This window comes from Neolamprologus multifasciatus, chromosome 11 (assembly GCF_963576455.1).
Source record: "Neolamprologus multifasciatus chromosome 11, fNeoMul1.2, whole genome shotgun sequence".
Lineage (NCBI taxonomy): Eukaryota > Metazoa > Chordata > Actinopteri > Cichliformes > Cichlidae > Neolamprologus > Neolamprologus multifasciatus.
Window position 1 is genome coordinate 32,703,994 of NC_140449.1, and position 16,751 is coordinate 32,720,744.

Below are 16,751 nucleotides of genomic sequence, written 5' to 3' on the forward strand. Positions count from 1 at the left end.
TTAATCAGCATCACTGGCAACACATTAAACACCTTCTGGTATTTTTGAGCTTCAAAATAACCAACAGAGCAGGTTTCACCTTTTCAAGGTCGTCCCTCCCTAATATCAAACTGGGTACCAGTGGATTCGGAGATGACCGTCTTAACATGAACCAGTTGTTGGTTTTCACTGAGATTTTAATATGAATAACTGCTGCCACCTGCTGGAGCAATTTCCTTGTTATTAATGCTGAGCTTCTAAATGTCAGAATATATTAGTAGAAAGGGGATAAAAGGCAAACCGCTATCTAACTTTATAGTTCATAGCCCACATGGGGCCATTAATCCTGTTATGTTGTCACACAAATATGCTCTTAACCTGTTCATCACCCAAACCAATGCTCTCAAAACATGAAGCCACACTGCTGCTCGCTGATTGTCGCATCGCTTAACAAAATAAATAATAAAATATTTATTATGATTAATAAATTAATATTTATATTATTAATAAAAATTAATACAATATAATAAATAATAAAAAATAAAGCTTTCCCAAAGTTTTTTGGTTTGTCTGATCAACTTCATCCATATGCAGTTATTGCAGCTGCGCAGCTAACAAGCTTCAAAGCAAAACTCCCACATCTCACATTTGTTCTACAGAAGTTATTTTTAATAAACACCTGTCAAATGAAAGGTTTGCTTCTGAGAGGCAGCATGTGAATCCTCTTCAGAAAACAACCAAGACAACTAACTGGAATGAGAGATAACATGTTATTTTCTTAAAAATAAAAAAAAGCAAAAAGGGTAACTGGAAGGGGGGAAAAAAAGGAGACCAAACAGCAGAAATACATTAGTTTGTGCAACAGCAAATACAGCTGAATTATATACAAGCATATCTTTACTGAACATTCATCAACAGCTTCAACTATGCATGTACAATGAGGGCTCTCCTATCGGTTTACAGGAAACGTGTTGTTTTCAGCTTGAGTTTAATCAGTCGTCGCTATTTGTTCCAGTCAGCGCTGAGCAGCCAGTGTTTTCAAGTGCTACAGAGGTCTGCAAGAAATGGTAATGCAATACTTCAGATGTTCGGGAAATTAATATGGAAATTAGAAACTGTAACATGATAACATTCAGCAGCTTGCTTTCAGCTCAGAAATAGACGGACACTCGAGTTACTGTTTGATGTAATGAAGGATGAAAACGTCAAAGTAAGTTGTAAGAAATGAGTTCAGCTTGAGACGTGTTTATAAGACTTGTCGGTCTTAAAATAGCTGGTGGCTTTTTAGGAGAACAGTGCAGCCACAAAACTCTGTACAAATTGAATGAATATCTATCTTAGCTGCTAAACTTTGTATTTATAGTACATTAAACTGTTACTCTATACTGTACTAAAACAGACTGCAGCATAAATGTTATTGTTAAACTGAGAACTTATGTAAACATAACAGAGAAATCTAAATCTCAAACTTTAAATTCTGACCTGAATATGGAAGATCCCATAAGCATGCTTTGAAACGCAGCTCAGAGGCTGCCAGATCTGTCAAAAGTACTGGATTTCTCCAAATATTGTAACCGTTATGAACAATCATTAAGGCTGAGTCTAGGGGTTCATCTAAAATTGTTAGAAAAGCAAGGCTTGAGACCAAAAGGTTGCTGGTTTCAATTCCAGTAACATCTGAGGAAATGTGGGTGGGAGGAGAAAACAAATAAAATATGACGCTCTTCCATTCTTTCACCAAAAAGGAGACAGTGTAAGGCCAGCCAAACAGATTTTTCAGTCAGGCCCGTCTTTCCACATCAATTTTTTAAATTATTACTCCACCTCCCTCTTCAGGGATCCCCATAAAAATCTTCTTTATAAAAGAAACATAAATTTGTACAAGTATTTACAAAGGGAAGGAAGGGGAGAACAAGGCATTTAGTGTTTGGGTTCTACAATAATCCACAAAGACATTGTTCCACATCCCTCAGTCCAACATTCAAAACATTACAGGATTACAGGAGTCCATTTGGAGTGTTTTTGTTGTAGTGTTCAATCTCAGCCAACTATCGCTTCAGGGCGTGATGTGTCCTGGGCCAGCCCAAGTCCCTGAGACATTAGCGTTTGACTTCTTCGTTTTTTGCTAACAATCTCAACTCGAGTCTGAATCACTGCTGTCTGAGGAAGAGGATGACGAGGAGGAGGAGGACGAGTCTGAGCTGGAGCTGCTTCCGCTGAGGCGTGATGGCTGGGCGTGAGTCTCCACTGCACTCGGCTTTTCCACTGAGGAGAAAATAGCAAAGAGAACAATGTTTAATGGATGCACCCGTACGAAAAGGAAGAAAGCACTGAAGTGTTTCTCTCAGCTTCTTTGCCAAAACAGCCCATACGTGCAAAACCTCACATTTCATCTGGTTTTTACAGACAATTCTGCTTCTACAAACAGTCTAGTGATGGAGAGTGCGAACCACTGGAACCAAAGTTTCCTAAAACAAAAGAATAGCTCATTTATAGCCAGATGTGATATAATGGCCAGGGGAAACATGTAAACAGAAGTTAAAGCTGTAACTCAAATACACACAGGGTAGAAAGACGGATAAACTCCAGGGGCCTGATGCATAAAACTCTCGATTCACAACTTAATCTGTGTAAACACAGAAATAGTATCTTCTTTCCATCTAAAGCCAGCTGTACACATAGTCTTCTTTTGCAAATCAAAAGAGGAAAAACCTTAAGATGTACAGCCTTAAATATAGTCTAAACGTCACCATGACAGGCTTGAATCGCTCTAGAAAGTGTGTGCACGCGGTTTAAAAAGGTATGTTTTAGCTCAACACTTTCTAAATTCCTGCTTGTGTGGGGGTACAGGCGCACACATGTCTAATACTATGCATCCCGCTTCAGCACACAATCATGGTGTTTAAATACTTTGCCATTTTTCTCGCTCATTCTGATCTACGCTCCCGGTTTAATCCATCCCTGCTACTAATGCATTTGCAGGACGATGAATGTTCTTACTCTTCGTACAATCTTTAAGCAGCAGGAGAGAAGAAGATACTTTAATGAAATTCTATTTTCCAATTCAATTGTATTTATATAGCGCCAAATTACAAAAACAGTTGCCTGTTATTGTAAGGTTAAGACCCTAAAATAATACAAAGAAAACCCCTACGAGTGTTTCTCAAATAAAAGCCCATTATGGTATGCAGATAAGCGAAACAAAAGCCCCGTCCACACTTTAAAGAAATAAACAAACTGGTTTTCTAATGATCAGCAAAAGTCTCAGACACCTTCACACACATGAGGCATTCCATATTATTATGATGGCTTACTGTAGATTTACACAACCAAAACACATCTCAGAGGGATTTTTAAGGTAGTTTGTTACTAAGTATAGTGTCACGGCCTTTTATGTTACAAACACCAAAAAAGTCCAAGAAAAGGCCGTGGGTGGCAACAGGAGGTTTGTTTTTGGAACACACTTCTGACTCCATTGTTTAAAAATCATATGGTGTTTATTTCGTGCAAAATCATAAACAAAAATCAACCAAATAACTTCTTACAACTTAAAATTAAACGAAAGTTAACTTAATTTGCTTTAACAACTTCAAAAGTGATAAAAAAATAAAATAAAATCATTTTCTAACCCTCCCGTCTTCCCATTAGACATTTGGCAAACAAAAAACCCTCCTTACCACACCCCTCCAGGGTGCTCTTAATCCCGTGATTAATAGGAGGGTCCATAAGCCAATAAACCAATCACCTTCCAAAACCTTTTCCAATAAAATGAATTACAAATTTACATAACAAAACTAGGTCAGCATATTCTTACAACTTTAAAGAAAAAACAAAAATGAATACAAATTGCGTTTTATAAACATTCAACAAAAATGGCCACAACATATAGCATTATATGAATAGACTGTCTTTCCCGACTATACAAACTATAGTCCAACCGTTCTGTCTCTCCCAATTTAGAATCACTATTTAACCGAACATGCATGTCTGGAGTACTTGAGGAACTCGCACAGGGAGCAAACTCTACACTTGAAACGCTGTGCCATCTTCGCTGAATTATTGAAGTGCACAGTATTTGAGTAACTTAGACAAACTGTAAGTTGCTCTGAAAACAAGACATGTTTGCATCCACACAGAAATGTGATGACGTGAGAGCTTACCTTTAGGTTTCGTGGGTTTCTTGACTGAATTGAGTTGTCCGCTGACATCTTGCAGCCTCCTCTCTAGCTCCCTCCTCTTCTCCAAGGTCAGCTCCTCTTTAGACTTGCCAATGCTGCCTTTCTTCGCTGCTGCAATATAAGATGATAAAAAGGTTGTTACAGAGCTGGGGACCATACAGAAATACAGTGGCAAGTGTACTGTGTCACACCATTAATAAATCAGTACTGAGTAGTATCAAGTTAAATACAGAGATTAAATTTATTGCTCTCTTTACTAATTTTAAGTAGCAGCTTAGCAGTGCTCTGGTAATGAGTCAGTGCTACGCTGAGCTCTGCAGTCATATCTACATGCTGTAGTTGTGACCAGTCACCAGGGGGCAGCGTCAAATATTTGAAGAAACCATCAACTTTAGCTACTTCTATTCACTTTGTTGGTGCTTTAGCTTAGCATCTGCTGCAGAGAGAAGTTATAACATACAAAGAAATGATTTGTAGTGAAATTAAGACTTGCAGTCTCAAGTCTGTCTCCATAGACTCTGGCCTTTACCCGTCAGGTTTTCATTCTGTGTAGCCAAAGAGCTAATCAAATACACATCAACTCAGAACTTAATGTCAAGAGGAAACCTAGCCTCTCTGTCACTGACAGACATGAAGGAGGGCGCTAGATAGAAAGATTTGAGTGCAGCACCAAGGTGATGTGGTTAAACTAAACTACATGCCTGTCAGATAGGCGTAATCCTCTGCTACAGTTTTATTTCTCTTGTCAGTCTAGTCAGGGAAATATTACACACTATTGTCATGAAAACCAGATATTTTTGTGCAGGAAAACTGTTATTTTTACTGCATTAAAACTAGTGTACCATTGTTTCCAAGTCCAAACTTAGATGGCACTGATTAAGGTTCTTAATTTTTTTTAATATACATAATTTTTCTATATATCTACTTATGTATCATTTGTTGTTAAGCACAAACCACTATGAACATTCCTGTTAGCTCTTTACAGATGTTGGATGCTGTTCATGGAGCACTGAGATTCATCACAGGATGTAAAACTCTTACCAACCATTGTACTTCATACTCTTTGGTTAACTGGCGTTCACTGTCCACCCACAGACTGTTGCATTAGTACATTTTCAGTCATAAATCAGTAATTTGTTTACTACAAGTGTATCTAACTTACTATGTGTCACCTGAACAGAATCTAGAGCCTCCGCTCACAAGCTTTTATTACATTCACTATTCCTTCAGTACGCACAGACGTTGGGAAAAAGGCATTTTCTTAAAATGATCCTTATACTTGGAACAAATTACAACACGATCTGAAGCTGTGCAACTTAACTGAACTGAGGGGTTTTAAACAAATTCCAAGGATAATGGAGAAACCATCATGGCTGCTCCTGTTCTTATGTTTTATTGCTACTGTTGTTGTTGTTTTTTTAAGTTGTATTTTAACAGTTAATTGGTTATATCAAGTGTAATGACTATAGTGTGTAATAACTTTAATGTGCTGTAGTGTTGAACGGATATTTAAAAACAGGCCACTCTTGAAAATGAGACCCCGTGTCTTAATGATGTCCTAATGATGTGTCCTATTGATTGGTCAGAGGGCCCGGTGGCGCCAGTGTCCGGCAGCCTCGCCTCTGTCAGTGCGCCCCAGGGTGGCTGTGGCTACAATGTAGCTTGCCATCACCAATGTGTGAGTGTGTGTGTGTGAATGGGTGGATGACTGGATATGTAAAGCGCTTTGGGGTCCTTAGGGACTGGTAAAGCGCTATATAAATACAAGCCATTTACCATTAATGAGATTTATCTGTATAAATAAGGGAGAGAAAACTACTAGGTTCTTGTTTTTGATGTCAAATAAATGTAATACTAATTGCAAACTTGTTTAGTTACATACTGGGTTTAGAAATGCAGAGGCAGAAAGTATCCACTCAGCCTTGTAAAGCCTCTTTCCAAGAATTTGATTATATCAACTGTGAGAGCAACGATACTGTTAACTTTCAGGAATCAAAAGCATTTGTGCCATTTAACCTCAACACTGGATCAGGTTGTTTGACTTTGGGAACTGAAGGGGCATTTGGACGCAGACGTGGCTATCAGCCCTTAACAAGAATATATAATTGCCCTCCGTGTGTGGCTGCATGAGTCAAAACTACAGATTCTTTCTTCAGCATCAACTTTACTCTCCAAGTTTAACAGTATTTTTTCCTACATGCTAAGATGTACTTAGCCATTACAGACTTTAACATATGCCACATGTTAGGTACTGTATGTTCTGACACTCAAGAACTTGTCAATTACAAAAACATCCAAGATATTGCTAAACAGGAATATGCTGGCGTTGTCTTGGTGGTCATTTTATCTACCTTGTTCAGCATACGGCTTACGGGGCTTCTTCCTCAGACATGTCATCACGTAGCGCTCGAGCTCTTTCAGTGTGGATGGTTTGAGTGTTTCAAAGTCAATCTCAATCTCCTCAGGGTTGGTGTCCCTCAGTGAGGGCTCCCTGGACTGTATGATGTGGACCACACGACCCAGCTTCTCGCCTGGTAACTTGTTGATGTCGAGGCTTAGCTGGCGCTTCTCGTCGTATGACATGGGCACGATCTCTTCCTCTTCCTCCGAGTCATAGTGTGGTAACATGGAAGTGGCAAGTGGAGGGTAGAAAGGCTTCTTTGAAGTCCTGAAATAACAGAAGAAGAGCACAGCTATCAGCTGTTTTGCATTCAAAACATTTAACTGGTTGAACAGTATAATTATTTGTTCCACTAAACCCCAAAAAGGAAGGATGATGAAGATGAGATCAAGTTAAAAAAAAACAGAAAAAAGAAAAAACTGGTGTGGTGGTTCATTTATACTAACTTGCTGTTCTTGTTACTCTTCTTCCCCTGGCTTTTCTTGGCCTGGGAGCCACCTGCTTTGGCAGATTTGCTCTTCAACTTGCTGGGCATCTTCCATTCCTCAGAGCCTGCTCTGCTTCGGACTCCTCGATTTCGCTTCTCCAGCTTTTTCTTTTTCTTCTTCTCCTTTTTGTCTTTTTTCTCCTTTTTCTTCTTGGGCTTGACGATGGGGCCTTGGGAGAGAGCAGCTAGCTGCTCGTGCACGGCTCGGAGCTGAGAAAAATATACAAATTAAAGCCGTTTTTGTTTCCACGTTTAGTTCGATGCAACAAACACCCTCCAATACCTCAATAGTAGCTACTCAATATCTTACTTGTGTGCACACCTGGTCCTGTAATTCAGCCAAGCGATGTGCTCGCTCCTCCTCGCTGTCTGAGCTTGGGCTGCTCTCACTCTCCTCACTCTCGCTGCTAGGCTCACTCTCAGAGGTGGAGGAAGATGAGGAGGATGAGGAGGAGGAAGATGATGAAGAGGATGTCTGATGCCCACTCATGGACATGGCTGTGTGCTCCATGTGTGGTTCATCTGGCATCTTGGCGAAACGGAACTCAAAGACATCCTGAGGCATGGGGGGAAAAAAATAAATAAAAAGTTAAATGGTAAGAAAGGAGGAAGGTGAGTAATAAAGTAGCAAATATAACTGAAGAAGCCTGTGTGAGGGCGCCTGGTCCATGTAACTGCTGCTCACCTGTAGCTTCCGTGCCATCCCCACAACATCGTGATCAGGTGGATTGTACTTGTAGCAGTTGGAGAACATCAGTCTTACATCACTGGCAAACTGTTGAGCATCTCTGTACTCACGACAGTCCATCTTCCTCTGATTGTAAAAAACAGGAAATGGACATTTTTATTCGATTTTAATAGATTTTTTTTCCCCCACTGCATTTTACATTCACATTTAAAATCCTTCCCCATTCTCCCTTCTGTGTTTTATCATTTCAACATGGTATGTTTAGTAAAAATAAATATTACTATTATAGTACTGCGAGCACACTTTCACGCATTCAAAGTCACCTTGATGGTGCTGAGGTCCATAGGACACTTGATGATATCGTGATAGTCATGGAGTCCGAGTGCAGCTGCATCCACAGGTGTGTAGAAAGGCCATGCGTACGCAGCATGTTTCTTTGATAACATGTCCTTCAGCAGCCCACTGCAGTACCTCAGCTGCGGGCTGAGTTTTCCCTTCCTTGAGGGCTGAGGTTGAACAGAATCGGGCAAGTCCTTCTTGGGGGGTTTGATGGGGCGTCCGCTGCCAACTCTGCGTCCAGTGCCAGCCATCATCGGCTGGAGCAGAACAGGGCCTCCAGGACTCCTGACGAGCCCAATCCCAGGTGGGGTCTCCAAGCTTATGCTTCCCATTGAGGAGACCGTGTGCATGGACGTGTCATGGATTTGACCCCCGTGTCCCCCTTTCCCCAAGCCCACCATGTGCGGCGTTCCTGACATGCCCACAGTAGTGAAGCCCATGGTAGAGGGTGTGGTGGTATCTGCTTTGCGTTTTACACCTTTCTTCTATAGAAAGAAAAAGTTGGAAATTGTTGTGATCACTTTATTATGGCTTTGTTACACGGCTTATAATCCTCACAACTGAACAACTGAAATACTAAATCTTTAACAAAGGACAGTTTATTTTCACATTTAGTACTGTTAAAAAGGAACTTAAGTGTTTCAACATCGATTTTGCATGCTAAATTCTAGATATGCAAATTATTCTAATCAGCATTCTGTCTTACATACCTTGGTTGTGGGCTGTGTAGGAGGCAAACCCATAATGTTAGCTGGTGGCAGGCTTTTAGTTAGCACAGTCTGGGGAGAGTTGGCCAGCATGGAATCCCCCGTGTCTGAGGATGAGGGGGAGTAGGCTGACTGGGACACTGCTGGCACCTGCTGAGCCCTTGATGCTGGTAGATAAAGATTAAATTTAAGAGTTGCAATTCAGCTACACAGCAACACCACCTCAATCATAAATGTTGCTTTCATAATGCCTTCCTGCTTGTAAATAAATACATCTTAACATCTTTAATTGCCAAAATATGGCTCAAACAAATTTGCATATCTAAAACAAAATGCTCCAGTTTTTAGCAGTAAATTGGAATAAAGACAATATGAAACTCTAGAAGCCTGTATCATGATTTTCACACTTACAGGCAGAAATGGGAATTTTGGATAAGAATTTGTTACCTAAATTACTCACAGAGAAAATAATTCATTATGCTACTCATAACATTACTTTCATCCTACTCTGTAAAATGACCCTAAACGCACCGTCTCATAATTACCCTTGAACAATATAAACCTGAGGCTACAGTCACTCACACCAGCATATTTCCAGTAAACTGCCCAGCTATTCTCCACCTCCGACAACTGAAATCAGCTAATTGTAGCGCAAGTAGAAGAACCGATAAGCAAGCAGACTAACTATTCTGAAGAATCCGACTACCAGGAACCAGTTCTTGATAGAACCGGTTCTCGACTTCCATCCCTACTTACCAGAAGATTTACGACCTCTTCCCCTGCTGTTTTTGTTCCGAGGAGCTGGAGGAGGAAGTTCAACTTCCTCTTCGGGCATCTGGGCCACCTTCTGAAGAAAAATCTTCTCTAGGGATTGGGCCATCAGCACAATGTCATCTGTTGGCTAACCAAATAAATAAAAAAGCAACACATGAGCACAAATAAAATATAAGAAGTACTAATTTTTGCATAAATGTCATTTCAGTTTAACAATAAAGGTTTTGTATTTTTTGTATATTTGTTAACAGACTGACAGGAACATTCATACAATTTTAAAAACATCCCTTTTGAATTTCCTAAGATTAGTGCTTACATTTCATAAATAATAATATAAACTAAACCACTGTTTTCCCACATAAAATGTAAGTTTGTATAAGCACTGAAATAATCTGTTACACACATTGCTTAATTTACATATCTAGGTTGAGTTGAGTCTGCTTTGCAAAATTATTTACATGTAGCACATTTCTGCAGTCATTAGGCCTTTTGTCTTTCACTTTAAAATTTTCCCTTGCTTCCCTTACGTTATGCTGAGGAGCACATGTAGTACATGTTCTCTTGCTATGAAGGATAGCAGAGAAATCACAGGGCATTTTGTGTAAAGTTAAGGGAAATGGTGAAGGGTTTAAAAAAAATTGCCTCTAAAATTTCTGTCCCTCTGCTTGGATCATTAACAAAAATACACACAACTTTGGTCAAGTCATTTAAAAAAAACAAACCGCAAATCTTGCTAGATTTCCCCACTGGTTTGCTAGAAATCATTAAACACTGTACTTTAACACTTATTTTTTCACTCTGAGCTGACAAAACACAGTTCTACGCCTGCTCAGTGTAAGATCAGTGTGTTGCTAAATGCAATCCAAAGGGAATGCTAGCTTGAGAGAAAGGAACAAATATCAATTAAAATGGAATAAATAGCATGGATAAAAATGTGTTTTTTACCTTTTGACCTACCTTGTTGTAGATGTAGCAGTTGGTGAACATTGTGTTGAAGTCCTGTATGCACTCACTTGCACTACGGTAGAAGTTATTTTCCAAGCGTTTCTTAATGGTCCCCATGTCCATGGGTTGTTTGATAATTTTATGGTAATCCTTGGGGAAAAAAAAATGATTTTTTTTAAATTAATAACTTTTTAATTTATGGCTCTACAGAAATACCAATCCTACTTGTTTACTGTTTAAAGTGTGGACACCTTTTCCATAATGGTCCCAAGATGTTAAAAATATGTTTTTAAAAAAACCAAAAAACCTGAGATTCAATCATCTATTAACAAACCAGAAAGGATCATTTATAATAGCCAAAAAAATAATACAGAATATTGGATATTTATCACAGCATCTGGAAGTAGACACATTCAAACTCCGAGAGGTTTATCAAAGCACTTGGATTTCACCCACCGGCAGGTTAAGCTTGTAGGCATCCACGGGCTCCTGAAAAGGCCAGGCAAAGTGGTGCCTCCAAAGAGACTTCATCAGGGTCTTCTGGAGGTACTGCAGCTGGTTTGTCATGCGGCCTGGTCGGGTGGGATCCTTCACTGGGGGCTGTGGAGGGGCAGGGGGACCCTGGGGCATTGTGTGGGGTAGGGAGGGGCTCTCAAAGTCCTCGTACAGCAGGGAGGGCTTACGAATGCGTTTGCCCGAGCTTGTGTGTTGGTCCATCATACCACCGGACAACCCAACCAGAGAGCTGGAGTGAGGAAGATGTAAAAGCACAGGAGAAGAATTAATGACAATGATTTAAATAAAAATAAAAAATAAAAAAAGACCCTGCATTCACATTACTAGGAAAAGAAGGAAAGAAATGCTACCTTAATACGTCATGTGGAAAAAGCTGGCTGGCTGTAAATAAACTTTTAAGGTGGGAGAGGATAAAGAAGAAAAAAAAAAAAAAAAAGGAGGAAAAAATAAGAAAAGACCCCCCCCAAATGGTTATCTAGGAAACCAGGATTTCATCAATAGGTTGCAACTTTTAGCACTGTCATGGGAGCCATGACTGCATGGCTCATCTCATCTCCAGCCAACACTGTCCTATAAGAATGCTGCTGATAAGGCAATAAAGTCAATGTCATGTGATATGCAATTCAGCAAGAAACATACAGGCAGTCTGGATAATCTTCAGAAGTTTGGGTTCAGTTTCTTTGAACACTGTTTTGACCGTTTCACTGTTGCACATTATCAAGTTGTGACAGAGAATCTACTAAAAAGTATAGAGTTGTACTTAGCTAGATAAATCTTATAAACAATAGCCTCAAAGTCAAACAACAGTGACACACTAGATAAGTACTTATAAACATGATTATCTTTTCCAGATAAAATGTTTCCTCTGGTTTTCCCCACACACAAAAGAATAAATGGAGGATACGCCAATCAATGCCTTACACAATTACTGTGGTCTCCCCTGGAGATGCACCATAATAAACAGGGCCCCATGGGCCTTAAGAGAGTTAATTAAAAAGAAAGCAATCTTTTGGAGATATCAGCATCTCTGCAAGTTATGATCTCCAGTTTGGATGTAGTCCAACAACACCATGTTCCACAAAGAGCACTTTTCAATGCACCATGCGATGACAGAGGTCGCCTAGTTCATGTTGTTAAAGGACACAGAAAGTCGGTCCTTTCTCACCTCCATCTGAGCACCACAGCTTAATACACACATGCCCTACTGACACACAAACAATGGCTAAGCCTATGAGCCGGTTTTCTACATCAAACAGAATACAAGCAGCACAAATAACTACTAAACAGCATTAAGGGTGCCGAAAAAAAGAGGAATATGCAGAGTAGTAAACATAACAACTATTTCCAGGCAAATGTTTTTAAGCTCTACTTACTTTAGTGGTTTGAAGCATTTAACAATTAAATGGGGGGGGGGGGGGGGGGGGGGGGAAACATCCAAATATACATCCAATAACACACACAGAACAAAAACATTCAGAATGCCTGTTTTACTGAAAGCATTTTAAAACTTAACGTGCTTTTCTACAAATTAGTTCTGAACACAAGACTATGTGAAAGAAAATATAACTAAAGTCGCAAAAACGCAAACACCGTTTAATTATCAACTTGGCTCCATGTGACTATTATGGCTTTAGTGTTTGAACCTGCATTTAACCAGCTTCTGTTTTTACTAAACAGAGGTTAAACAACCCGTCGTTATTATTTAGTCAAACCGATCAAAGACTCTCAGTCCACCAGCTGCTGATCGCGTGGTTGGACGCCCCGCCCTCGCTGTTTGTAAACACCACTTCACAACGACAGAAGCCAATATCTGACGAGCATAAGGGGTCCAAAAAGACACAAACGCCACATTTATTAAAGAGCACTGCTCGGAAAAGAAATTTTAAAAATTTGATAAAACCCTCGGGCCATCAGGCAATTTCAGCCATTTTGCCACAGTCTCAGGCCGTTTGTTCACCAGCACAGAAGCTGCGAGCTGGAAGCTAAGCTTGCGAGCTAGCGGCGACAGACTGCAACAGCGCTTTATAAATATAACAATACACCTGGGACTGCCAAGTTGCAGTTAAGCAGATGTTGTGTGTGGGGGTGAAGAGGGGAACAGTGGACGGGTTATTTATAACTAATTTTATTATGTGATATTGTTTTACATTAGCGAAAGCAGGTTGCATGAGCAATGAATGACACGACAGACAGACAGCCGGCGGGGAGCACCCGGCTGACCTAGCCGATGGAGATGCAGCTGTCATTTGCCTGCTAATTAGAAGCTAAACGCTAAAGAAAACGGAAATATAGGCTCCACAAAACCAGTGTGCAAATATTAAGATTCAGAGGACTTCAGAAATATGTGCAGAGTTGACAGTCTCCTGTGTAAGCTAGCGTAATCGGGCTGTATCATAAGACTGGCTGACGAGGTAGCGCTGTTTTGCTACTCGGAGGCTAACGGTAACGTCACCGTAGCAACAATGTGGTTTTTATTATATAATTCCCATTCTCACGCGGACTACAAAGCCCAGCAAATGTCCTCAGCTTGACCCGAAACACTGCGGACATTACCTGTCGTGAGGTGGGTTGACGGCGGCTTCCATTGGGATGAGGGCGGAGTGTTGTTACAATCCAATTTTTCGCCGCTGTTGACGCTGCACTTCCACTAAACGCTCAGCGACCAACTCCGCAATGAAATGGCGACTAAGCGCTTCCGCTTGACCCTATATAAACCCCTCTCGTGGCAGTGCCGCGTCGTTCCTGTCACGTGGACGATGATTCTGCGCTGTAATTGGCTGTAAGCAGGTGTCAGTCAAACAGCACCGTCTGTACATCTTGTACTCTAAAAATATTGCATGTTTCAGATTTTTATACAGTAATTAGCTATCTGGCGTCGCACTGCGTTAATAATTGCTGTAATTTTCAGGCTAACGCCTCTCTGTCTATAAGGATTAGTATGTTTTGTCCTCAAGAGAGTTTGGATTGTCATGCAGGTGATCTCCGTTTTATTAAACCCACTGCGGAATACCTGGGTAGCAACTGTATTTTTTTTTTTTTTTTTTCGGTGAGATGTTTCCATTTAAAGCGGCACATTCATGAAATAAACCCTCCCTAGCTGCTTTGTGATTGATGCCCTCAGATAATTGGATATCTTTTTTCCCAACTCCGTGACTAACCGCTTTAAAGAAGCTATATTTAACAGTATCCTGCAGTCTAGATAGATAGAAAGACAGATACATGTGCAGTTTCCCAAAAAATAAAAATAAAATAAGAGGAGGCTGGGATTGTTGACAAGCAGTGGCAACAGGTTTTTTCGTCACTGCTGCACCATAGAGCACATTCTCCAGCAGACTGATTCAATACCACAAGGACAGATACAATAAATCTTTTATGCCTCGTGCAGTATCTCTACAATGCAACACATCTGTATAGCGATGAATCATCTGTGCTTCAACAGTTTATTTCTGTACTGTGCTCACGACTTTCATTACAATATACACTGTAAAGTTTTTACGTAAACGTATTCATTAGTAAGTATTTTAAATTAAGTTTTATTTTTGCTGTGTTAAATAGATATTTAACATATATTTTAAATTGAGATATTTTTCTTTAACATATTGTTATTATTACGTAATAATAATATTTGTTTTGCCATGTTGTATATAAGCCAAAATAATGACATTTATATTCTATAATATTTAAGCTATTTTGCCATTTTTGTTGCCTCGAGCTAAATTTTCAAAACCTTTGGAGTAAAAAGGATCGACTGTTTCCCTAACCTGGAGAGTTTTAACATATGCAGGGTTATGTTATTTGTAACTGGATAGACTTGGTTTGCAGTATGTCAACCATTAAAATTCGCATAGCATCATTACAAAGCTATGATTTGTTCATCTGACTAATAGTTGGTGAAACAAAGCTGTTTTTAAACCTTATTGCTCTGCACTCTGAGGCCAGAAACTTCCATCCAGCAGAAAGAAAGTAAACGTCGTTATGCAAAGGGTGCAAAACAAACCAGCTATCAGCTGTAAATGTCTTGTACAGTTCAGCTGTGAGTTCAGCTGTGAATCACCGATCAGCTGTTAGACCTTTAACAATTTGATCACTTCGGTATTTATTGAAACAACTTGATAATAGCATTGTTTCATCAGCTGCATTTTGTTCTACAATCGCAGCATTTTATATAAAATCAGTCCAAATGTACCTACAAGTTAACCTTACTGTGTCTAGCTGCTTGAAGTTCTGTTCAGTTGAATGATATGGTGGAAACCTACACTTTATTTTATCCTGTACTTGTTAATGTTACACAGTGTAGTATGCTGTGATGGCTAAAACACAAAACAAGGGCAGATATTTGATGGAAATTCTAATTTGGACTCACTTTGCACCGTTGAAGTGAAATGTGGCACGATGCATTCACAGTCACACACACAGGCTGTATACCCCTGGATTTATTGTATTTTTTCATAATTAACTGTTCATAGGAGGCTGGTGATAAACAAAAGTATCAAATTAACCAGATCTGTTGTTGGATTTGAAGTTTTCATCTTAAAATGGCCAGCTGATTTTCACCCCTGTTGCCTTAAAGAAGAAGACCACCCTCATATATTTTCCTATTAAAAACAAAGAGAGTCCTGCTGATCAAAACACACGTTGCTGTTCAGCTTCACCACAGTGAGATAAAAATCTAAGAAAAAAAAAACAACCCAATAACTACAGTACTGTGCAAAAGTCTCAGGTCACAACTCATTTCTTCTTTGCTTTCAAGGAGTCAGACATTCTTTAAATTTTTCTAAAGTGGCCTTAAGCAATAGTTCTTCAGGCTTTCTGGTGGAGTTTCAAAGTTTTCTTTGGACACTGGCTGCTTTTTCAGTCCAGACCTACCTGATCATTTTCAGAGGAATATTTTCTTGTTTCTTTGTAAAGCCATCTTAGCATAAAAGATGTACCTAAGGCATGAGCCAGTGTTTTAGCTACACATAACAACTTAGTTTGGCCGTGCAACAGGCTGGCAACCTGTCCAGCATGTACCCAACCTGTCGTCCTATGGAAGCCGAGGGCATCTGACTTCTTAAATTCAAATTAAGACACCATAAGTATTCATCTTAATGTGGCATGGCTGATCAGCAGACAGACGTAAGTTGAATAAATAAAAGTTTGCCTCCAAGTAACTAAAAAAGTGCAAAAAGTGTTAAATCATCTCCAAGTCTATTCCACTTGATGAAATTGGCTCTCATGTAGGTCAAACCAAAAAAAAGAAAAACTAGAAATTCCCAGTTACAGAGAAGTTCCGTCTGCTTTACCATCCTCGTCCATTAACAGCGCCTCAGATTAGAGCCCACATCAAAGCCTCCAGAAGTTCAAATAGCAGACACATTTCATCAGCTGTTGGAGGGAGACTGAGTGAATCAGGCCTCGAAGGTGGAGCCAGTACTGAAGGAGACCAGTATGAAGAAGAGAACTGCTTCAGCCTGGAAAAATATGACTTGACAACTGACCAATGTGAATCCAGACTTCAGCCTCATGAGTTTAACTGTGCTATTTTTGGTACCAGACACATTATCTTTGTAAAATAAAGGAAAAGAGATTGGATTTCCATGTGTGGCCCTCACTGTGAGGCACAGGGGACATTAAGACCACAGTCACGACTTAAATCCAGTTGAGTTAATTTGGGAATAGTTGAAAAGCAGCCAACAAGTTGTGCTCGGTTTATGAGGGAACTTCTACAAGAGTGTTAAGAATGCTGTATACAGAA

The 16,751-nt window shown here is 39.8% G+C and overlaps 1 protein-coding gene across 8 annotated transcripts; it reads right to left on the reverse strand.

Moving 5' to 3' along the window:
• Window positions 1-909: 909 nt before the first annotated feature.
• On the reverse strand, window positions 910-13,708 carry brd2b (bromodomain containing 2b). Of its 8 annotated transcripts, none has more exons than XM_085177743.1 (12): window positions 13,568-13,708; window positions 10,955-11,243; window positions 10,499-10,648; window positions 9,536-9,680; window positions 8,783-8,946; window positions 8,057-8,557; window positions 7,731-7,859; window positions 7,368-7,601; window positions 7,005-7,255; window positions 6,509-6,825; window positions 4,140-4,265; window positions 910-2,244 (listed from the first exon to the last, which is right to left on the reverse strand). In XM_085177743.1, exons 1-12 carry the CDS (start codon window positions 13,597-13,599, stop codon window positions 2,114-2,116), a joined length of 2,469 nt encoding a protein of 822 aa, XP_085033869.1. In that variant the 5' UTR covers window positions 13,600-13,708; the 3' UTR covers window positions 910-2,113. The 8 variants fall into 8 exon arrangements, with proteins under 8 accessions (XP_085033869.1, XP_085033865.1, XP_085033871.1 ...); XM_085177739.1 differs by having other exon boundaries at window positions 7,356-7,601; XM_085177745.1 differs by having other exon boundaries at window positions 10,511-10,648; window positions 13,568-13,707.
• Window positions 13,709-16,751: the final 3,043 nt, after the last annotated feature.

What these genes read in the sequence shown, in the direction of transcription:
- brd2b (XM_085177738.1), bottom strand. Translation starts at nt 13,599, where the DNA reads ATGGAAGCCGCCGTCAACCCACCTCACGACAG. An exon ending in CCTACAAGCTTAACCTGCCG is followed by an intron (nt 10,649 to 10,954) that starts GTGGGTGAAATC and finishes TTTTTCCCCAAG; the next exon opens with GATTACCATAAAATTATCAA. An exon ending in AAGAGTAACAAGAACAGCAA is followed by an intron (nt 6,826 to 7,004) that starts GTTAGTATAAAT and finishes CTGTTATTTCAG; the next exon opens with GACTTCAAAGAAGCCTTTCT.